The 23,676-nt window shown below is 44.7% G+C and overlaps 1 protein-coding gene across 1 annotated transcript in view; it reads left to right on the top strand.

Moving 5' to 3' along the window:
• GLI2 (GLI family zinc finger 2) overlaps positions 1-23,676 on the top strand; it is a 269,012-nt gene that overhangs the window by 39,218 nt on the left and 206,118 nt on the right. Inside the window, exon 2 of the mRNA XM_050916982.1 lies at positions 17,961-18,108. Coding sequence (XP_050772939.1) covers positions 17,991-18,108 — 118 coding nt within the window. The 5' untranslated portion in view covers positions 17,961-17,990. The remainder of the gene's footprint in view (positions 1-17,960; positions 18,109-23,676) is intronic.

Below are 23,676 nucleotides of genomic sequence, written 5' to 3'. Positions count from 1 at the left end.
GGAGGGCACCCCAACCCAAGAAAACAGGAACCATGACTTCTAAGGCAAAAATTGAGGCCGAAGAGCAATTCAAAGAAGCTGAACACAGGCGACAACTGGAAATAAAACAAAAAGAGATGGAGATGAAAGAAAGAGAAGAACAAATCAAACAGGCAGCACACAAAAGAAAACTAGAAGAAGAAGAGTTGGCGCACCGAAGGAAACAAGCAGAAGATGAGTTGGCCCACAGAAGGAAGCAAGAAGAAGAAGAGGCGGCCCACCGCCGAGACATGGAAAAACACCAAAAAGAAATGGAAAAACAACAAAAAGAGAATGAAGAGAAGGAAAAACAGAGAAAACATGAACTGGAGTTGGCAAAAGCTGGGCTGCATGTGCCAGCCAACCCTAACAACCCGGCGCCAATTATTGCTCCACAGCACAGGAAATTTCCCACCTACAAGGCAGGTGATGACACCGAGGCCTTCTTGGAAAATTTTGAAAGAGCCTGTCTTGGGTACAGCATCCCCGAAGACCAGTACATGGTAGAATTGAGGTCACAGCTCAGTGGACCTTTAGCAGAGGTGGCAGCTGAAATGCCTAAGCAGCAAATGAATGACTATAAACTTTTTCAAACCAAGGCCAGATACAGAATGGGGATAACCCCAGATCATGCCCGTCGGCGCTTCAGAACCCAAAAGTGGAAACCAGATGTGCCATTTCCCAAACACGCCTACTACGTTGCAAAAAATTATGAGGCCTGGATATCAGGACACAATGTTAAAACCTTGGAAGAACTGCACCTCCTCATACAAATGGAGCAGTTCTTGGATGGTGTTCCTGAAGACATCACACGGTACATACAAGATGGAAAACCCAAAGATCTCGCTGAGGCTGGGGAGATTGGAGCCAAATGGATGGAAGTGGCAGAAAGCAAGAAAGCTACTGTCAAGGGGAACGATTACCCCAGGGGGCACACAGACCATAAACCCTACAACCGAGGCCAGCCAAAGACCCCACATACCACCCAAGTAAAGCCACAAACACCCTACTCTTCCACCTCACCAGTCTCCAGTAACTCACCTCGGCCCAGTGACCCATCAGATGGAAGATGCTTTAAGTGTAATGAACTGGGACATATCAAGGCCAACTGTCCAAAGAACACCATGCGAGTGCAATTCATTACACCACCATCACACCAAAGATCCCCAGGCCCAGATGCCTCTCAAATACCCTTGGAGCGAAGGGAAAATTTGAGAGTGGGCGGAAAGAAGGTTACTGCGTGGAGAGACACGGGGGCACAAGTGTCAGCTATCCACCAATCCTTCGTTGACCCCAAATTCATCAACCCAAAGGCCAAAGTTACAATTTACCCCTTCATGTCACAAGCTGTAGACTTGCCTACAGCTCAACTGCCTGTCCAGTACAAAGGCTGGTCAGGAATGTGGACTTTTGCAGTCTATGACAATTATCCTATCCCCATGCTACTGGGGGAAGACTTGGCCAACCAGGTGAGGCGGGCCAAGAGAGTGGGAATGGTTACACGTAGCCAAACCAGGCAAGCTTCCAGACCCATTCCTGTTCCTGAGCCGTCCACAGAGGCCCCGTCTGTGTTACCAGAGACCCAGACAGAGGTAGTGGACCCGGATTCCATGCCTACCACTCAAATAGCCACAGCATCTCCAGTCCCAGGCCTGGAACTGGAACAGCAACCAGCACCAGCAAGTGCAACCACATCTTCAAACTCAACGCCAGAGGGCGCCAGCGAGCCAAAACTGGCAGAAGCAAAAGACAGCCATACCCAAAAGGCTCAGCCAGAGCCTGAAATACCCTCAGGTGCACCAGCGGAGAGCGGTTCACCAGCAACGGAAACAAACCCCTCATCTACATCGCTTCCAGGGGGACCAAGCCCAAGTCCACAGTCTGAGGAAGAACTGGTGACCCCAGCCTCAAGGGAACAGTTCCAGACTGAGCAGGAAGCAGATGACAGCCTTCAGAAAGCTTGGGCGGCGGCACGGAGCACCCCACCGCCTCTCAGCTCTTCTAATCGATCCCGGTTTGTTATAGACCATGGACTTTTATACAAGGAAATTCTTTCTGGTGGACACCGGGAAGAATGGCAGCCACAAAAACAGTTGGTGGTTCCAACTAAGTACCGGGGGAAGCTCTTAAGCTTAGCCCATGATCATCCCAGTGGCCATGCTGGGGTGAACAGAACCAGAGACAGGTTGGGGAAGTCCTTCCACTGGGAGGGGATGGGCAAGGATGTTGCCAAGTATGTCCGGTCTTGTGAGGTATGCCAAAGAGTGGGTAAGCCTCAAGACCAGGTCAAGGCCCCTCTCCAGCCACTCCCCATAATTGAGGTCCCATTTCAGCGAGTAGCTGTGGATATTCTGGGTCCTTTCCCAAAAAAGACACCCAGAGGAAAGCAGTACGTACTGACTTTAGTGGACTTTGCTACCCGATGGCCGGAAGCAGTAGCTCTAGGCAACACCAGGGCTAACACTGTGTGCCTGGCCCTAACAGACATCTTTGCCAGGGTAGGTTGGCCCTCCGACATCCTTACAGATTCAGGGTCTAATTTCCTGGCAGGAACCATGGAAAAACTGTGGGAAACTCATGGGGTGAATCACTTGGTTGCCACCCCGTACCACCATCAAACCAATGGCCTGGTGGAAAGGTTCAATGGAACTTTGGGGGCCATGATACGAAAATTTATCAACGAATTCTCCAATAATTGGGACCTACTGTTGCAGCAGTTGCTGTTTGCCTACAGGGCTGTACCACATCCCAGTTTAGGGTTTTCACCATTTGAACTTGTGTATGGTCACGAGGTTAAGGGACCATTACAGTTGGTGAAGCAGCAATGGGAGGGGTTTACGCCTTCTCCAGGAACTAACATTCTGGACTTTGTAAGCAACCTACAAAGCCCCACAACTTTAAAAATTTGGACCAAAATGAAGGACTCTAGATTGGAAACTTTGAATGATGTGAGTTTAATTTCTTTAGAAAAGATAAACTTTATTTAACCTCTGTTTCAACCAAGCACTCAGATGTTACAGCAATGAGGGCCATTTAACTAGCTAGATAGGTGATTCAACATTTCTGGTGTATAATTCAAAGTAAAATTTAAGGAACTGGTTAAAGGGGAGACTACAACGGGTCGTACTGAAGGGTGAACTGTCAGGCTGGAAGGAGGTTACTAGTGGAGTTCCTCAAGGATTGGTTCTGGGACCAATCTTATTTAACCTTTTTATTACTGACCTTGGCACAAAAAGCGGAAATGTGCTAATAAAGTTCGCGGATGACACAAAGCTGGGGGGTATTGCTAACACGGAGAAGGACTGGGATATCATACAGGAAGATCTGGACGACCTTGTAAATTGGAGTAATAGTAATAGGATGAAATTTAATAGTGAAAAGTGCAAGGTCATGCACTTAGGGATTAATAATAAGAACTTTAGATATACATTGGGGACGCATCAGTTGGAAGCAACAGAGGAGGAGAAGGACCTTGGGGTATTGGTTGATCGCAGGATGACTATGAGCCGCCAATGTGATATGGCCGTTAAAAAAGCTAATGCGGTTTTAGGATGCATCAGGCGAGGTATTTCCAGCAAAGATAAGGAGGTGTTAGTACCATTATATAAGGCGCTGGTGAGACCCCACCTGGAATACTGTGTGCAGTTCTGGTCTCCCATGTTTAAGAAGGATGAATTCAAACTGGAACAGGTTCAGAGATGGGCTACTAGGATGATCCGAGGAATGGAAAACCTGTCATATGAAAGGAGACTCAAAGAGCTTGGCTTGTTTAGTCTAGCCAAAAGAAGGCTGAGGGAGGATATGCTTGCTCTTTATAAATATATCAGAGGGATTAATATTAGGGAGGGAGAGGAATTATTTAAGCTTAGTACCAATGTAGATACAAGAACAAATGGGTATAAACTGGACACTAGGAAGTTTAGACTTGAAATTAGACGAAGGTTTCTAACCGTTAGAGGAGTGAAGTTCTGGAACAGCCTTCCAAGGGGAGTAGTGGGGGCAAAAGACATATCCGGCTTTAAGTTTAAGCTTGATAAGTTTATGGAAGGGATGGTATGATGGGAGAGCCTAATTTTGGCAATTGATCTTTTGATTATCGCCAGATAGGTATGCCCAGTGGTTGGTGATGGGATGTTGGATGGGATGGGATCTGAGTTACTGCAGAGAATTCTTTTCTGAGTGCTGGCTGGTGAGTCTTGCCCACATGCTCAGGGTTTAGCTGATCGCCATATTTGGGGTCGGGAGGGAATTTTCCTCCAGGGCAGATTGGCAGAGGCCCTGGAGGTTTTTCGCTTTCCCCTGCAGCATGGGGCATGGGTCACTTGCTGGTGGATTCTCTGCAGCTTGAGGTCTTCAAACCACAATTTAAAGACTTCAATAACTCAGGCATAGGTTAGGGGTTTGTTATAGAAGTGGATGGGTAGGGTTCTGTGGCCTGCTTTGTGCATGGGGTCGGACTAGATGATCACATTGGTCCCTTCTGACCCTAGAATCTATGAATCTATGAATCTAAAACCACGCAATGATACCAAGTCTGTGTATGAAGGAGCTGTTTGATGTTATGATGAATGGATACTTTATTGGACGATGTCTCTCTTGTTCAAGAAAAATACAATGTGATGAGCAAGATGTTCAAATGAATACAATTATTGCTACAAACACTGGGACAGTGGATGCAACCCCTGTCCCCTCCCCGCCATGTTCAAGAATACTGTGGGAGACCATATCAAAAGCTTTGCTAAAGTCAAGATATATCACGCCCACTGCTTTCTCCACACCCACAGAGCCAGTTATCTCATTGTAGAAGGCAATCAGGTTGGTCAAGCATGACTTGCCCTTGGTAAATCCTTGTTGACTCTTCCTGATCACCTTCCTCTTCTTCAAGTCGCTTCAGAATGGTTTCCTTGAGGATCTGCTCCATGATTTTTCCAGGGACTGAGTTTGAGGCTGACTGGTCTGTAGTTCCTCGGATTCTCCTTCTTCCCTGTGTTAAAGATGGGCACTATATTTTCCTTTTTCCAATCATCTGGGACCTCCCCCTGATCGCCACGAGTTTTCAGAGATAATGGCCAATGGCTCTGCAGTCACATCCACCAACTCCCTCAGCGCCCTCGGATTCATTAGATCTGGCCCCGTGGACTTTTGCATGCCCAGCTTTTTTAAATAGACTGTAACCTGTTCTTTAACCACTGAGGGCTGCTCACCTTATCCCATATTATGCTGCTCAGTGCAGCAATCTGGGAGCTGACCTTGTCTGAGAAGACCAAGGCAAAAAAAGCATTGAGTACTTCAGCTTTTTCCACATCATCCGTCACTAGGTTGCCTCACCCATTCAGTAAGGGTCCCACACTTTCCTTGACCTTCTTTTTGTTGCTAACATACCTGTAGAAACCCTTCTTGTTACCCTTCACATCCCTTGCTAGCTGAAACTCCAATTGTGCTTTGGCCTTCCTGATTACACCCCTGCATGCTCGAGCAATATTTTTGTATTCCTCCCTAGTCATCTGTCCAAGTTTCCACTTCTTGTAAGCTTCCTTTTTGTGTTTAAGCTCACTAAAGATTTCTCTGTTAAGCCAAGCATGTTGCCTGCCATATTTGCTATTCTTTCTACACATCAGGCTGGTTTGTTCCTGCACTCCCAATAAGGCATCTTTAAAATACAGCCAGCTATCCTGGACTCCTTTCCACCTCATATTAGCCTCCCAGGGGATCCTGCCTACCAGTTCCCTGAGGAAGTCAAAGTCTGCTTTTCTGACATCCAGGGTCCATATTCTTCTGCTCCCTTTTGTCAGGATCCAGGATCCTGACAAAATCCTGACAGTTGTTGAAGCGGAAGATGGAAAGCAGGGTGAACCAAGGGGATGGGGGAAAGGTCACACCATATTTTGTCAATTTTCTCTTGGAAGAAACAGGTCGAGGGAGAAGGTGAGGCAGGAAGAGGGGGGAGGGCTTGCAGAGTAAATGAAAGGTGGCAAACGGCAGCAGGGAATAAGTTTTAGAAGTATAATTGTTTAGCAAGGAAGATGGTGGAACTGAACGAAGAGAGAACACATTTGTATTGGAAGAAATCAGCCATGTGCTTAACTCCCATTGGCTTCAATGAGACTTTAATAAGTGTTTTCCTGATTAGAGATAATTTCTCAGACTATAAGTTCCTCAGAGCAGGAAAGTTTGTCCTTTCTTTAACTCACCTGCACACCAATGGTTCTGTATAAATAAGAAAACAAACTATAGCTGAACTGTCCAGTAACTGATGCTGTTTATTCTATAATTGATTTGAGGAGGGCTAACACATTTTTTCTTTCCCTTATCCGATAACTGAGAACTGAAATTAAAATAGCTATAGTGTACAATAGTAACTCTTTACTAGTTATTTTTTTTATTGTAGTTGTACCCAAACCCCCAATCAGTATCAAAGCCCCTTTAAGCTAAGCAGTATATTTAAACAAACAAACAAACAAACAAACAAAAACGGACAGAGATTTGATCCTTATCTTGAAGAGTTTACACTTATTTTCTTGCCTTAAATTAGATTGTAGCAAAGAATAGAAGGGAATGGAGGAGGGTAATGCTCATGAAAACAACTGGGTTTCAACAGTCTAAATCCTTTCAAGAGGCTGGATTTTGTTAACTGTACTAGTAAATTGATAAATATCATCATTCTGCTATCCCAGTAGTGTCTACTATCCACCTACCCCAAATAGTAGCGCAGCGTGGCTGCTGTTCATCATAGTGTGATGCAGTAGGGACTGTCTGTGTGGGGAGTGGGAGAGCAGGGGAGGGCTTTAGGGGATGGACGATGCCAGGGCCTGTAACCTGAGCTAGGTAAGGGAGGGGAAAGGTCAACACCTTTGCCCGGGAAGGGGGACAAAGGAAGGGAGTGGCTGGAGGGAAGCAGTTTGAGTTTGGGTTTGGGGCTGTGTGGGCGGAATTCAGGGTATCCTAGCTAGGATCCAAGCACCCTGAAAGCCCAGAAGGACTCGGTGGAGGGGTCCTGACTGTGCCTGCAAGCTCTGCTGTAACCTGTGTTCCTGTTGTCCAATAAACCTTCTGTTTTACTGGCTGGCTAAGAGTCACTGTGGGTCCCAGGAAGAGGGGTGCAGGACCGGACTCCCCCACACTCCGTGACACATAGTCTGTTCCTTAATCCCACAAAGTCCTGGCATGACTGTGGCTTCTGAATAATAATTGGGTTACAGCAAGAGAGAATCCACCACTAACTGAATTTCTGAGTTCCTGGCCCAGTTACCACAAAGTACAGTTCTTCCACTTGAATAAGTTAAAATGTCCAGATGTTACATTCTTAAACAGTATGGTTCGTAAACTACTCCGCCCAGCCATGGCAACTTGTTGTCATTTGGTAAAAGCATAGTGGAGAGTTGTTTTTTGTTTATTTGTTTGTTTTTGTTCCAGTGAGTTTTGTGCACAAGAAGATTGCTGTCTTCTCAGCCCTATTGCATTTCATCTGGAGAACAGATCCAGCATGGCCGCTAAAGGAGAAGCTTTCCCACAATGACATCCCACTGTCCCTCAAGTCTGATATGGAAAGATCACCTCTAAGGGTGAAGTTCTTTTTCCTTGGTCTCTCTATTGAGAGATTAAATCAGTGAAGGTGATTTTTTTGTGGTGCTAGCAACTGCCACTAGACCAAGATACCAAGTCAGTTCTTTCATGAGACCAGGCAGCAATCACATAGTAACCATTCCCTTTTGGTGGACAGTTTTCTGTCTCAGTCATCTAATCACTTGTAGCAAAATAGACATAACTACATGGTAAAGGAATGTGTACTCAACAAAAGCACCATTGGCAGAGCATAAACACATTGCAGTTTATCAGCATTCTGGGAGATGTTTATTACTCAAGTCTTACTAAGCTGTTATCACTAACAAAATAGAGAAGTTGAAAGGTAAATGTTTTGGTTATCAGGAGAGAAAGGAAGAGGTTTTCACTGAGAAACCAGAAAGTTTTCAGTCGCTGAAAATGGAAAACTTCGTAGGTTTTCAGTGAAAACTCAGAATTTTTTTACACAGACACAATTCTTTTGTGAAAATGTCTATTTTGTCTAAAAGCCATTTTCTGATGGGGAAAAAAACCCGTCAGTTAGAATTTTTTTGATGAGGTCTAATGGCAATATATCAATTCCAAGCAAAGTTGCTTATCAGGCAATAAACTGCCTGTATTTTCACAGCATATTAACCCAGGTTCTTAAAGCAATGGCATCTTGACTATCTCTGCATGACAGTTCTTTGCATGTTGGAATTTTGTATGGTCAAAATCTCTCATGATTAGACATGTAGAATAGGCTTTGAAAGTACAAGTATGACTTTGTTTTCCTTTTCCACTGCAAACTGCTCTTCCCCCAGCCCCACTATCCTCTTGACTCTTCCGAAGTAGGAAACAAAGACAACTTCTAAAAGAGAAGAGAAAGTTGCATACCGCGGTATGCATGTCTCAGCATGGGCCACGTGCTTAATCTGTGTCACTCTGGGCTTTCTTGTCTGCTCATATGTTTTGATGATGTATTGTTATAGTTTTAACCTAGCATGTGAATGATAATTTCTGTTCAAGGCTCTAAGTCTATGCTGGTGTCTTGCCGCAGCAATTAGCTGACTCAAAAATGTACATGAAATCGGGAAACAGATCCAAGATCCTTTCTTTAAATAGAATTAGAAAACCAAAATAGCTTACAAATAAATAAGTTACAAAATTAAAGTGAATGTAATACTCATGGAAAATACCAAATTGGCATTTTGTATGCTGAATCCACTGAATGGGGACAGTACAGGTTCTTCTAGTACTACCTCCTGTCCACCAATATACCTCAAGCATGACCTGGAAATGGCCAGTTCTAGGAAGAGAGAAAGTAGTTCACTGCCCATGGCACATTTAGTCTTTGGCTTCTGCTGAGACTGCCAACAGGTAGGCCCATTAAGGCTAATTGTGATGGTGATGTATGTGATGCAGTCAACTCATTTGTTATGGGCCTCAAATTGGTAATGACTTCTGATCACTGCCACCAACCCAATCAGCATTTAAACTGTTGGCCTCATCCCATGTAAATTAAATATTGTATCTTCTGTAAGTATGGTAGAACAATTGAGGTTCATTCCTTGTACAACGTCAATCATTCTTCCTTTTCCTTTTCCTTTTTCTCTGACTGGAACCTTATAGATAGTCAGATTGTTTGCATCGTGTGAGCCCTGCCATGCTCTAAACCGTTACAAATAGATGATAAAGTGTACTAGGGGGTTGCATGATCTGTAGTCTCTGTAGTCTGAGCATATTGCACACATCAGGTGCCCCTTGCATCCCTCCATTTCCGGCTCACGAGCATTCCTTATTTTACCCTGACATCCCCCTTGATTTCAGGGACTCCCTGCATCTTCTTCCATCTCCTCTCCTCCCAGGTGCTCTGTGTGTCCCCCTTCCTCCATACCACTGTGCCCCATTTCCCCATTGCAGGGGTCCTTTCCCCCCAATAGCTGCGTGTCTCATTCCCCACTCTGCCACACGCCAAGGGTTCTGTGTGCCCCCACCCACAATCTTTCCTTCTGCTGGATCACTGCCTCCCCACCAGGATCCCTGCTCTCTCCTTCCTGTCTTCCTTCTTCCCTTATCAGTAGTACTCTAACTTCCCCGTTGTTGTGCAACTGTTTACTGAGATGCTGCAACTGCAGCTATCATTCCAGCCATGTGCATACAGACTGACTTCCTGGTGCTTCTCTACTGCAACCTGTGCTGTTCACTCCAAGTATGCTTGCTGGTAATACAAATAAGTAGTTAATAATAATACACTGAGTATCTTCATCTCTCTTTAAAATCAAAGTGAAATGAGGATTCTCAGCAACAAGCTGAATCTAGTCCTGTTTGAGTATTTTGGTCTGGAATAAAGTAAATATGAAGTTCTGAACAGTGTACAGTGGAGTAGGAATAGAGCAGGTCATCTTCAATGTAAGGGCTGGTCTACACTAGGGGAGGAAATCGATCTAAGATATACAACTTCGGCTACGTGAATAGCGTAGCTGAAGTCGAAGTATCTTAGACCGAGTTACCTACCCTCCTCACGGCGTGAGATCGACATCCGCAGCTCCCCCTGTCGACTCCGCTACCGCCGTTCACGTTGGTGGAGTTCCAGAGTCGACAGGAGCTCGTTCGGGGATCGATATATCGCGTCTAGATGAGACGCGATATATCGATCCCCGAGAAATCGATTGCTACCCGCCAATACGGCCGGTAGTGAAGACGTAGCCTAAGGTTCCTTCCTCCTGTAAGGTACATGCAGTAGAGAGTGAGTGCTCTCATATACATTGAAGTCACAGTGAAGACCTTACAAGATGCACATTTGAGTCATTTCCAAGGGCAGAGTAGCTGAAAATGAATTGGCTTGACTGGGAACCTGTCATCCAAAGGACTTCACAAGTGATTAATCATGACTTCTTATTTATGCTGCTGTTACGTTTGACTGATATTTTATTAACATTTTTAGATCTTTAAGTTTGAGTAGTCCATACATTTACTTCTGGCATGTGGAGAGAAATAACTTTATTAATCTGAGGCTGCTGTTGATAGAAGGGGGGTCAAATTCTGCTCTGTTGTAAAGCTGAATGCTTCGCTGAAATAATTGCTATCACAGCTGTGTAACCCAGAACAGAAGACTGAAAAGGATCACAACAACTACTGTATTGAGCCAATGTTCAAACACTTGGCTCAAACTATATTTCATAACTGATTGCAAGCAAAGGGCTTTTTCTGTGTTACATAGACCACTACTAAAGAACAGACTGAAAATATCCCTCTGTTCATACAAATGAAGATCGTACAAGGTGAAACAGGTTTTAATTTTTAAGCTAATTAATTTAATTGTGTATTTCATCATTTTAATCTTGTATAAGAGAATTAGATTTTAAATGAAAGAGAGAATAGAGGTCTATAAATATCTTGAGATCTGTGAAAAAGAAGCAGAGCTGTACCTGAAGGCCTATTTAGGAAGCCTTTTTCCCGATGTTGTGTTGGCAGGTTGGTTCTTGATCTCTCAAATGCCATTCATTGGCCCTACTGTGTTCTTTATGGAACAGACGCATCTCTGAGCTTTATTGTTGTCTGCTGCCTTATCACAGTAAGCCTGAAAATCATAGAAAATTAAGTAGACTTGATAATTAGTTTTCACTGAAAATTTTAGATTCTCTGCATTAGATTCTAGATTCTCTGTATTCTTGTTTTTTTAATGAAAAACCCAGAAATGTTCAAACTTAACCAAAACTTTCCTAATAAAATAAAATAAAGTGGAATCTGATGAGCATCTGTTTATCTGCAGTCTAGCTGGGAGTTAGCTTCAGGCTGGTGGCTAAAAGAAGATTGGTGTTTTGGAAGAGCACTTGTGGCCATTCCTCATTCACTTAACAGGAAAGATTGTTTTATTAGGAAAGTTTTATGGCTTCTGTTTTTGCTCAGAGGCAAATGTGGCTTTGTTGTTTTTAATTCTGTTGGGATTTCTCCCTCTTAATATACAATGCAGCTGTTAAAATAGTTGGGGTTGTCTAGGGCAAATCCCATAGCACTTTCCTTTCGGCTCTCACTTACCTGCCTTTTTAATGCCACTGCAGAATCATATTACAGGGGATATGAACAGTGCTTGGTATTAGTGTCAAAATCAATTACCTAACCCTCTGCCTGTAGAGAAGGCTGCGAACCTAAAAAACAAACAAAGTAATCCATTTTGGATTTCTAATTTTGAGTAATGATTGAGGGTGCAGGTTGGTGTTTGAATAAATGCACAGGGTTTTTCTCTGTATAACTCCTATATGCATGCTCTTTATCTGTAAAAAGTAGGATCCCTGTGAAACCTTTTTTCCTGCCAAATGGCTTGCAGTTAGGATTAATCTGTCCCTGAATTCATGAATTCTGTGTGGCACAGAGCAGTGGAAAAAAGTTTAGCAATGAGCAGAGAGCAAAAGATATATTGCTTAAAAAATATGAATGTAGGTCTCATGAATAGGGTGGGACTGACAGCCCTGGAAAATAGCCTTTATATCTCCTTATACTCAAAAGTATACTACTTTCTGTATCCTCTTCCTTCTGGGGATCTCAAAGCACTTTGCAAACATGACAAAATTAATTCTCAAAGAACTTCAGTGAGGTAGATAAGTATGGTGTCTCCATTTCGCAGATGTGGAAACTGAGGAATAGAGAGGTGAAGTCACAGGAAATCTGGCAGAGCCAAGAAGAGAACCTAGCTATTTGGAGTCTGAGATCTGTGCCTTAACCACAAGGCCATGCTGCCTCCAGAATTCATATTGGATGGTGGTGGGAGTGGAAGCTTTCTTCACACTGCCTGACCACTCAACCCCATCTAAAGGTCAGAGAGTAATTCAGTTGATCTGCCTATTTATTCCCTGGTTATTCTGCTGAGACTGTCAGCAAGGGTGCCAGTTACTGCTTATGTGATGGGGACACCTATTTGGTAGGAAAAATCTGAAACCTACCTACTCACTCACATTGGCTCCTGAATGACTATCAGATGTTCATTACCACCCTGGAGAATTAGTGATCAGGAGGTAAAAGGCCCCATATCCTATTTCCAATTCTCTCAGCCACCCAGTACCCTTAACAAAGCAAAAATAATTATAGACTTATTTCCACTAAATCCCTTAAATCCCATAAGATTAGAATCATTGCATTCTATTTTTTTCTAATCTCGTAGTTGAGAAGGATTTACCTGTTCTAATGCAACCATTTATTATAATCACTTGGTGATTTTTTTTATTCATATTTAACATAAAAACAGAGATTCAAATACCCAGAGCAATAACTGAGGGCCATATTTTCAAAAGCAACCAGTGATTTTGGAGGCCTCCATTTTTGCGGTGCCCAAATTTAGATACCTTTTAAAGAGGCCTGATTTGCAGAGGGTAGGCGCTTAGAGTCAGATTTGTAAGACAGTTAGGTCTCTAACTCCCATTGATTTAAATGGGAGTTAGATGCTTAAATACCTTTACAATTCCGGCCCTTAGCACTTTCTGAAAAGCAGGCTGCTTCACAATGTCTCAGGCTGGGCACCCCACTCCTGAGGCACCCCAAATTACTAGTCACTGTTGAAAATGTAGCCTGAAATGTCTAAATTTTCAAGACACACTGAAGCAGAGAAGCCTAAGAGCAGTAATATTCTTGATTATTAACTTTACTGCATTTCCAGGACACAGAAATATTCTTGTTAGGGAATAATTACCTTATTGATGCCGACTGAGATTACAGAAGCACCAAAGGCATTTATGAGCACAAGTCTCATTGAAAGCCAACAGGACTTGTGCTTCTATAACCCTTAGCTGTTTTTGAAAATTGGCCCTTCTAAACATAATTTTCAATTCCAAGTGCCTAAAATTAGGCCTCTAAATCTTTAGGCACCTAGATGAAAGTTGCCCAAGTCTCTCACATCTTCTGTTGATTTGAGTTGTGGGTACAATACTTTGGAAAAGCAGGCCACTTATTTAGATGCCTAAAATATGGATCTAGATTATTTATTTGAGGCACCCAAGTTGGAAAATGTTGGCCATAATCTTCACATCTACTGTGGAAATGAGTTTCTTTGCAAGAAGAATATTTTTTTTTTTACTAATAATAGTGTTGTGTCACATCCGAAACACAGAGCAGCTTTGCAGCTCTGTGGACACAGTATGCCGTGAGGGGTGAGGAAGAGTCAGGTTTCAAACAGAAGTGGAAAACCTTGAAGGAGGGGCTAAGAAGAAACAGGTGGCAGACTAATAATTTAGCCTCTGATGTTTATTTGCTTAGTGAACAGAAGCCCAGAATGTCAGACATAGGTCAAACACTGCTTCGATTGAGTGTATTTATTTCATACATCATCTGTAACTCAAAGTAATTTCTAGATTAAATTGTTGTAAATCTTGGCCCCAATGAACCTATTCCATGTTTGCCATTGAGCCCTGTGTGTGCGTGGACAGGATTTAAGGGGCCTCGTTAGTGCTGCATAGGTATGTGCACAGTTCAGATGGGATCGGTCAAGCTTATAATTGTATATCACATCATTTCAAATGTTGGCTTCCATTTTTGCATCTGCAATTTGAGTCTGCAAATCTGCAACTTAGCTGTTCTACTGAATTTAACTGCATGTGCATTTTTTTTTGCCAGCAAAACAGTGTCACTCTTACAGAAAAACTCCCAGAAAACACTTTTGAGATAAAACAGTAAGCATCCGCAAAGTTACACCCTGGTACTGCAAACACATTGGCACAGGCTGACATGGACCCTTTAAGAGGGAAGAGGCCAGTGCACCTGTGGTAGTCAGCTGATTCCCCCCACCACTCCAATATGGGCTTAACAGAGGGCACCTGTGACCTAGAGAGCACAGACTGGAGGTGTGAGGAAAAGGGCAGGTGAAAGCTGCCTGAGGGAGACAGTCTGCTGTGAGGCCCTCTCTGGAAGAGGGAGGAATTGGCTAGGACTAGGAGGCCAGAGGTGGGCCTAGGTAGCTAAAAGCCAGTGTTGGGATGCTGAAAAGGGCTGAGTTGTTAGTCTGTGTTTGGGTAGAAGAGTCATGAAGACTAGTCACTCTCAGGTGGCTGGTCTGGAGAGTGGGACTCTGGAATGAGGACAGAGAGGAACAGAGAACCAAGTGCTGGTGGACTCAGGTATGTGACTTGAAAATGATGTTCCTGGAAAGGGGAATGGAAAATCATGGAACTCTTCTAAGTTTTACTGTGGGAATTGGGAGAATAGTTTGTATCATGAGGGTTCTGAAGAGTGTTTCACATGAACATGATAAATTACGCCCAGATGTAGGACTGTATCAGTGAGCGAGGCTGGACTGAGGGGAAACAGGCAGGCACATATGTTGTGCTGTGGCCAGCTGCAAGAGGATTCCACCAGTGCAGTTGCCCTGTAACACACATGCTTAATTGTAAATGTGAGACTAATCTTCTTGACTTCAATGGGGCTACTCAAGTGCTTAAACTCAAGCATGTGCACAAGTATTTGCAGAACTGGGAACTTAAACAGCAAGAGGAAAATGAAAGTAATGTAGAGGGAAGGGAGAAAAGTGCTTTTTTCCCTTGGCGCTTTAAAATAAATGAAGAGTGGAGGAGGCAGAGAAATACAGGACAGCTCTTCCAGAAGGCAGGAACTGCAGAGGAGAAGGCTCTTGCACCAGCACGGGGGACAGAGAGGAGGCTACTGCTAGAGAGTTTGGGAAAATGGTAGAGGGAGAAGAGGACCATGTGTAAAGCTGAAGAGATTGTTTTATTTTTAAAGATAACTACTATGGGTGAGATTCTGCACTGTGGCTCTAATAGAGGCAGCACAGGACTTGCGGCTTTTTTCTATGCTTTACGTAACCTGTCCTCTGAAGCCTTGCTGATTGTTTAGAAACTGATACCAAGGAGTCAGTTCTCTAGATCACTCAAGAGTTTGTTTATTTTTGCTTTCTGCTGATTAAGCAATAAAGATTGCAAAGTCTTGTTGTCTTAGTATTTTGCACTGAACACCACTGACTTTAAAAAATACCATTGCTGTATGCAGTGTTGTTGTAGCCATGTTGGTCCCAGAATATTAGAGAAACGAAGTGGGTGAGGTAATATCTTTTATTGGACCAACTTCTGTTGGTGATAGAGATGAGCTCTCAAGTTTACACAGAGCTGAAGAGCTTGTCTCTCTCACCAACAGAAGTTGGCCCAGTAAAAGTTATTAGCCCATCCCCCTTGTCTCTTTAAAAACATCAGTCAGACTAAATCAGTTTGTTTGGTTTCTCATAATATTACCAATATCAGGGGGAAAATGGTTTATTTATGCTGCTGACTGGGACCTGGTCTACACCTCAAACTTAGATCAACTTAGCCTTGTTGCTCAGGGCTGTGAAAAGTTCCATGTCCTAATCCCACTATCGATACAGCTAGGTTGATGAAAGAATTCTTACCTAGCTACTGGGAGTTGGTTTTATTGCCGCAAGAGAAAAACCCCTTCTGTTGTTATAGTATGTGTCTATACCGCATTGGCATCCCTGAAGCAGCAATTGCAGTGTGGATACCCTGGGTCTTTGCAAAGCCCTTTATTTAGGTCCTGATTCAGAAAGTATTCCAGCCCTTTTCAATGGTTAAGTATGAGGATAACCTTCAACATTTGCTTATGTCCCAATCAGTGACTTCAGTGGGACTTAAGTGAGTATTATCATTAACCATGTTCTTAAGTGCCCTTTCTGAATGAGGGATGCTTCACCGAATGGGGGCCTTAGGCTATGTCTACACTACACACCTTATGGTGGCACAGCAGAACCTCTGCAGCTGTGCTGCTGTAAGGTCTCCTGTGTAGTTGTTGTATGCCAATGGGAGAGAGCTCTCCCACTGGCATAATTAAACCACCCCTAACAAGTGGCAGTAGCTATATTGGCATCTCCCGACGACATAGTGCCGTCCACACCGGTGCTTTTGTTTGTAAAACTTATGTTGGTCAGGGGTGTGTGTTTTCACACCCTGACTGACAAAAATGCTAGTGTAGACAAAGCCTCAGAAAGCAACTCAGTGAAAAAAGTACTGGCAATAAGCCCAACGGAGTCCATGACCGAAGCTCCAAGGTGCTACAATAATACAAATAATAATCATTATAATACAGTAAACTAATCCAAAAGGAGAGAATTTTTTTCTTTAATATTTTTAAAGGTATAAAAACACTAAAATCAAAATTCAATCCTCAAGGTAGCAAGGGGGAAAAAAGAGCTTACATCTGGGTTACAGCTGAGCAAAGGGTAAAATGTATCAGACAAAACAAATGAGAGTTCCTGGAATCTTTATACGGAGAAAAGTTTGCAAGGCATGTGGACTCTTTCTTTAATGAAAGCTGTTCGGGACTCTGTAAATCTTTACGCGCAATGTAAAGTGAAGAAAATTTGAAGTGATGCTGTTACAGTGAAGCTGACTCCAACCCAAAAGTTCTCTCACTCTTTCCCAGAAATTTTTTGGCTATTACAGTTAATTCCTGTAACTGAAGCAGCCCGTGTGTTCCAGCACATTTTTGAGGCTAGATAGTTTACACAAACTACAATTAAAAATGGAAGAGGGATCTTGCTGTGATTTCTCTCAAGACCTGAGTGAAGGGCCAGTAATACGTAGGCACCAAACGGTTTCAGTATCTCCCACCTCCACCTTTCCCAAAGTAGGAACTATATAGACTTGTCTCAAATAAAGCTAGGGAGCCTTCAGCTATATTAATGTGGATGGGGACCAGAAATGAAAGTGTACTGGGGCCTCTAGGGGAAACCCACTTTATGATTGTATTGGATTAGCCTTTCTTTCTCACACAGAACCAGTGTTTTGGAAGGATGGGAGTGGGTGTCTTACAGATATGAATAAAGATACACTTGTGCTTGATACCCAGCACTTTAAACTGCGGCTTAAGTTGCATAATTCAGCACTCCTTGCTCAGGAAAAATTTTTGATTCTCAGATATGACTTTGGGCATGAAATAAGAACCCGAACTGAGCAGAGAAGAATCAATGGAAGTTTTGCCTGAGTGTTGCACAGGGTCTTGAGTACCTATTGTTTTTTATCATTCGAGTGGGTTGAAAAATAGTTTGGGGGCTGGGAGTAATTGAGCACAAAGGTTCACCTCTTTGGATTGACTGTATAATAACCCACAAAATAAAACCCAGTCAAAACTTTTAATTAAAAAAATGGGCCTGATCCTTTGAGGTCCTGTGCCTCTTCAACTCCCATGACATCAATGGGAACTGAGAGCACTCAGCACTTTGCAGAGCCAAGCCCTTTCTGGTTATAATTACAGCAGCCAGGCTGCCAGGGAAAAAAATTTAGATCTTTGTTGTTTTTTTTTTTAATTTGCTTTTGGATTGGGATGATGTATTGGGCTCTCCCTCCTGGGGCTCATTTGGCTTCTTTTGTTCAAGAAGTGACAGAAATGTGTTTTTGGTTTGTGTTCCTTAGGGTTCCTGAGCTGGAATATGCGCATCTAAGATGGAAACTTCCGCTTCAACTGCTGCTGGGAAAAAAGAAGGGAAAGGTGCAGTTCTGGAGGGGAATGGCTTTCCTGAGACGGGGAAGAAACCTGCTTCCTTAGCAGCAGCACAAGGAGGTACTTTATGTTTTCCACACTTTCAAAGCAGCAGGCGTGTTTTTCATTAGACTGTTAGAATTTAATAAGAACGGTGGCATTTGTTCTCATGTGAACGTGCTGAATTCATTGGGGTTCCTGGCCTTGGAAGGTCTCACAGGAACTGTAAGCTGACAACTTGCAGGCTCTGTGTCCTGGTGTAGCATTCAACGGGTTATTGTACCATGATAACCCAGCATGATACATGTCCAAATCAGACTTGGTAGTCAGAAGATAGGAGGACTCCATTCTTGTTAAACTAAATCTGAATTAAACATAATCATTAGAAAATTCAGACAAACAGTCACTGATCCCACTGATGCCTGGTTTCATGTGATATATTCAGCATTTTTTCTAATGCTTAGCCACGTCACTTACTAGGTTTGGTAGAGCTGAGTACATTTTGTGTTATCATTGTAGTAGAAGATCTATATTTCTTACATCTGCTTTGATTTTTTTTTCTAATGAGCTAAAAAGACTACTACCTCATTTCTGGTTGTCACTGCCGATACTCCATTCTAAATTCTGTGCAGGAGGACATACAAGTAAAGAAACTGCTTCTAGTTTCTCAATATTTCTGTTAAATCAGGAATAATCCAGAATTTGATTTCCTTTCCTCCACTTAGTGAAAATGCTAAATGTTTGATCCTGTTGCCATTGAAGTTAAAGGCAAAATTCTCATGGAGTCCAGTGGAAGCAGGATCAGACCTTCAAATGTTGATCATGGAAGCATCGAATTAAGATTGATATGGAATATAAATACCTTGCTCCCTTTTCTGCCCTACTCCCCAGCACAGGGAAGAAAGTGTTAATCAACTCCTTCCCAGATCAAAGGGGCTGAGGAGAAGCCCTGCCACATGGGAAGGCTGCCACTGTCAGTCAGCTGTCAGTTGTTAAAGATGGAGGTAAAAGGAATGAGACCTCTTTGAGTGGGGTCTTCAGCTCAAGGAGAATCTCACTTGTAGCCTGGAGACAAGCTGCCTCCAGGTCCCAATAGGCCTGCAAAGGGCAGCACTTGGACTTATAGAAGCGAATAACCTTTTGGTGTGGTGACAATTTTAAGAGGGCTCTGTTAACTCTAACAAGACTGGGGCTTGGGGTTTTGGTGGGCATTACCATCTAAACATCTCCATGGGATGTGGCAAAATTATCCCCCTGGAAATTATGTCAATATTGTGGTAGGGCCTCATGGTGTCCAGTTCTGTGTTTTCACAGTCAATATTTGGACCCCAAATTAAATGTGGGAACCAACACTAGGAGTGAGCTTCAGAGTTAAGCTCTGTTAAGGAAATTATATAGTGCCTATTAGAAATAAAATCCTTTAAAACAAACCCTGTTGTACTGTATCTCCTTTTTGTCAAGTCAGTTGAACTGCATCTATCTCTGAACGACCTCGTGTATCCCAGCTCTGAACTTCAGTATGGGAAGCTAGCTTTGAGTTTGCTGATGTTTTTTGGTAGTTGGTGCAGAAGAGGAAGGCTAGGGATGGTACATAGGTTGGGTGGACATCCCACTGTTCTTTTTGAGGACAGGGTCAGAAAGGCCTTTCTCAGTAGGGCACAGAGAGACAAATTTAGAAGGGACTCTCCCATTTGGAATGTGACAAGTGGCATCCCCAGCTGTATAAACTTTTTAGGCTTCTTTTTTTCTCTTAAAAATATACCTTATTGCTAGCCAGATTCTACCTCAAAATGATTCCTTCTCCTCCCCTTCCTTAAATACATAGTATTTTCTCTTCTCAAGATGGCAGTAAAATTATTCTATGGGTTTCTCTGATTCCTCAGTCTTGTTTTCAATTCGCAGAACCATGACCCCAGTCCTTTCTAGCACATGTTGTGTGTATCTGTGTTTTGCTCATACATTCTTTCCAAAACTCTGGCTAGGTCTAAGAAACATACTTCCCAAGTACACACAAAGGAAACAGCTCTTGGAACATAAGACATTGGAGCTGTTCACCTATTATATAAATCTTGTCAATAAAGGAAGTGTCTGTTAAAAACCCCAGAAAATCTTTTACCAAGGTACTACTCTGGAGATGAGCCTGAGCTGTGAAATTAGGTTCTGGAGTGAAATCCAAATTTTTGAGTGAGTTTGGATCTAGTTTTCTTGTTAACTTTAACTTTTTACATTTGCAGAATGGAAAATTTGAAGAATTGATTAAATTAGGGACAGAAATTACATGACTCTTGGAAATCTGCCATCAAGAAGTAACTTCTGACCTCTGTTAAACTAGCATAAGGTCATGATTTAGGATTCAAGCATCTGCTTATGACCATCCCTGTTCAGAACAGCAGCTAAACACATTCGTAACTTTGGCACACTCTAAAGTCCCATTCATGTGAATAAGGCTCAGGCATGTGCTAAAGTTCAAAACATCCTTGGATGCTATTCTGAATAGGGATGCTGTCCCAAATTGGGGCCTAAATCTGGAGTAACACCAGATTTACACAGGTGTACTGAGACTAGAATCTGGCCCCAAAACTTGGTGTTCTTGACCCTTTTGGTCTCATATCGGAGACTTGATTCTTTTTATGCATATGACACGTTTCATATTAGTACTGTGCTATCTACTCTGGAATGAATGATTTACAAGCTCAACATTTTTCATCTTATTAAAATGAAGTGGAAAAGGAAGAAGAAGATTGTTTGAAGATGTCAGGAGAAGTGTGATGAAAGCATTGTGTAATGAGATGTAAAGAGCAAAATCTATATCATACTGTGAGGAGAAAAGCTACTAAATTATCTAACATGGCTAGCAGTGAAGTGTACTCCAGATCTGATACTAGCCAATGAAATTTGTAAGAATATGACTGTTTTCTTTTTTGAAGACCTTTCTTTGAAATCTGATTAGAATGAAATTGGGGCTTCTAAAATGGAACAGCTCCCCAAAAGACTGGGGAAGTGTGTGTGTATATATGTGTGTGTGTGTAATATATATTCTTCTTTGAGTGCTTGCTCATATCCATTCCAGTTGGGTGTGCGCGCGCCACGTGCACGTTTGTCGGAAGATTTTTACCCTAGCAATACTCGGTGAGTCAGCTGGGTGCCCCCTGGAGTGGTGCCGCCATGGCACCGGATATATACCCCTGCCGACCCAACCGCCTCTCAGTTCCTTCTTACCACCCGTGTCGGTCGTTGGAACAGTGGAGCGTAGCTTAGCTGATCTCCACCTCCCTAGCTACTTGTAATTTTCTCATTGTTATTGTGTATATAGTTCAAATTTCTATACTTGCAGTTAGTTTATTATTTTCTTTAACATAGTTAGTGTATATAGTTAAGAGGGGTTCGGGGATTAGCCCCTTCCCCTCACCTGGTGCCGAGGCCCATGCCCGGTTCACCAGTTTTCAAACCGTGCTTGGCCTGTCACAAGCCGATGCCTACAGGAGATCCTCACGACTCCTGCCTTAAGTGCCTCGGGGAATCCCATATCGCAGATAAGTGCTGCATTTGCAAGGCCTTCAAGCCGCGGACCAAAAAGAAGCGCGACTTTCATCTCAGACAGCTCCTGATGGAGGCAGCTCTTACTCCTCCACCGTCGGCACCAAGCACCGGACAGTCTGCACGGGGGAGAAGTGCATCTTCAGCACCGAAGTGCACCAGTACCACTAAGGCCCCTTGGCACCAACCGTCGCCGGCCCAGATGTCTGCTCAGCACCGCTCCCTCTCCCCGCGGGTAAAAAAATACCATAAGACTCCTTCGGCTTCCGTGTCCACGCCGCAGTTGGAGCACCCGCCTAAGTGGGACCACCCGGCACCGACAACTGCTGCGGCGCCGACAACTTCAGCACCATCGATTCCGATCCCGCAAGAGCCGTCGAATCCGGTGCCTGACAGCTCCCCGGCACGCGCCGTGGTTGAGCTTACTATTCTTCTTCGAGTGATTGCGCATATCCATTCCAGGTAGGTGTGCGCGCCGCGCGTGCACGTTCGTCGGAAACTTTTTACCCTAGCAACTCCAGTGGGCCGGCAGGTCGCCCCCTGGAGTGGCGCCGCCATGGCGCCTGATATATACCCCTGCCGACCCACCCGCTCCTCAGTTCCTTCTTACCGCCGTGTCGGTCGTTGGAACTGTGGAGCGCGGCTTAGCTGTCCTCCACGTCCCTAGCTCTCCTTGTTGTACTGTTTATAGTTGTAGTTAGTAGTTAAGTGTATTTAGTTAAGTAGTAATATAGTAAATAGTTGTAAATAATACTTGTAAATATTTGTTAGCCGGTTTGGGCCGTAGCCCTTCCAGGCACCCGGCACCGGGCCTATGCCTGGTTCGCCGGGCTTCAAGCAATGCGCGGCCTGTAAGAAGCCGATGCCGACCAGCGATCCCCACGACGCGTGCCTAAAGTGCCTGGGGGAATCGCACATCTTGGACAAGTGCCGCATTTGTAAGGCTTTTAAGCCTAGGACAAAGAAGGAGAGAGACCAGAGGCTGAGGACTCTCCTTATGGAAGCGGCACTCGACCCGGCAGCTTCACAGACCATCACCTCTACACCGGCACCGGACCGCGCCGGCACCGGAAAGACTCCCCGGCACTGACCTTCCCCGGCACCGGGTCCTGAAGTAAGGCCCTCGAAGTCTGTGACTCCATCCAGGCAGACTCGAGTGGAGTGCCCGGCACCTGCCTCAGCCGCGGCGCTACCGACAGGGATCCCGTCGACTCCGGGCCCGGAGGGTCCGTCGAGTCCGGTCCCGCCAAGCTCCCCCATAAGATCTGGGGTTGAGCTATTGGTCCCATCGACGCCAGAGACCTTCGCCTCGGCACGGGACCTAATTGCCCTGACTGAGCCAACTCAGCCTCCACCCCTGGTACCTCCGGTGCGGGTTGTGTCCAGAGGCAAACCGACGATGAGAGTGCCGTCTCGGGACTCACGCTCGCTGTCGAGGTCCCATCATCGTGGTCGCTCCAGATCCCGCCGCCGCTTGCAGTCCTGGCACCGCTCCCCTCGGCGGTACCGGTCGCACTAGCGGCACCAGTCGGCCTCCAGGCAGTCCCGGTCTGGTTCCAGTCACCGATACCGGCACTGGGACTGTAGGAGCCGTTCCCGCCATCGATCAGCTCCCCGGTCGACCTCCCGGCACCAAGCTGGTGGCAGGTCCCGGTCCCGGTCGACCTCCCGGCACCGCATCGGTGGCAGGTCCCGATCCTGATCCCGGCACCGAGTCAGCGGCCGGTACCGGTCCCGATCCCGGCACCAAGTCCAAGACAGACCCCGGTCCCGATCCCGGCACCGGTATGACTCCTGGTACCGGTCCCCGGCACCGAGAACATCTTTGGCGCCAGGACGCGGAGATTCTTACCAGCCGCGGTCGGCCCCTCCATGGCCTTCCAGACAGCTGTCTGTGTCGTTGCAGGCGGACAGTGTTTATGTGCTGGGCACAGACAGGCACGCGGCCCTTTTTCAAGACCCTCCGCAACAGGACCAGGGGCCACAGCAGTGGGGGTTCTGGACACCCTGGGCGTATCACCAAGCCCAGGACCCCCAACAGCTTCCTCCTAGGCCTGCGACGACGGAGCACAGGGCGCCGGAGGCGTCTCTGTCTCGCCCCACCCCCTCCCC

The sequence above is a fragment of the Gopherus flavomarginatus genome, chromosome 10, assembly GCF_025201925.1.
Source record: "Gopherus flavomarginatus isolate rGopFla2 chromosome 10, rGopFla2.mat.asm, whole genome shotgun sequence".
In the NCBI taxonomy this organism is placed as follows: Eukaryota; Metazoa; Chordata; order Testudines; family Testudinidae; genus Gopherus; species Gopherus flavomarginatus.
The sequence above is the reverse complement of the archived record's forward strand: the minus strand, read 5'-3'. Positions and strand labels throughout refer to the sequence as shown.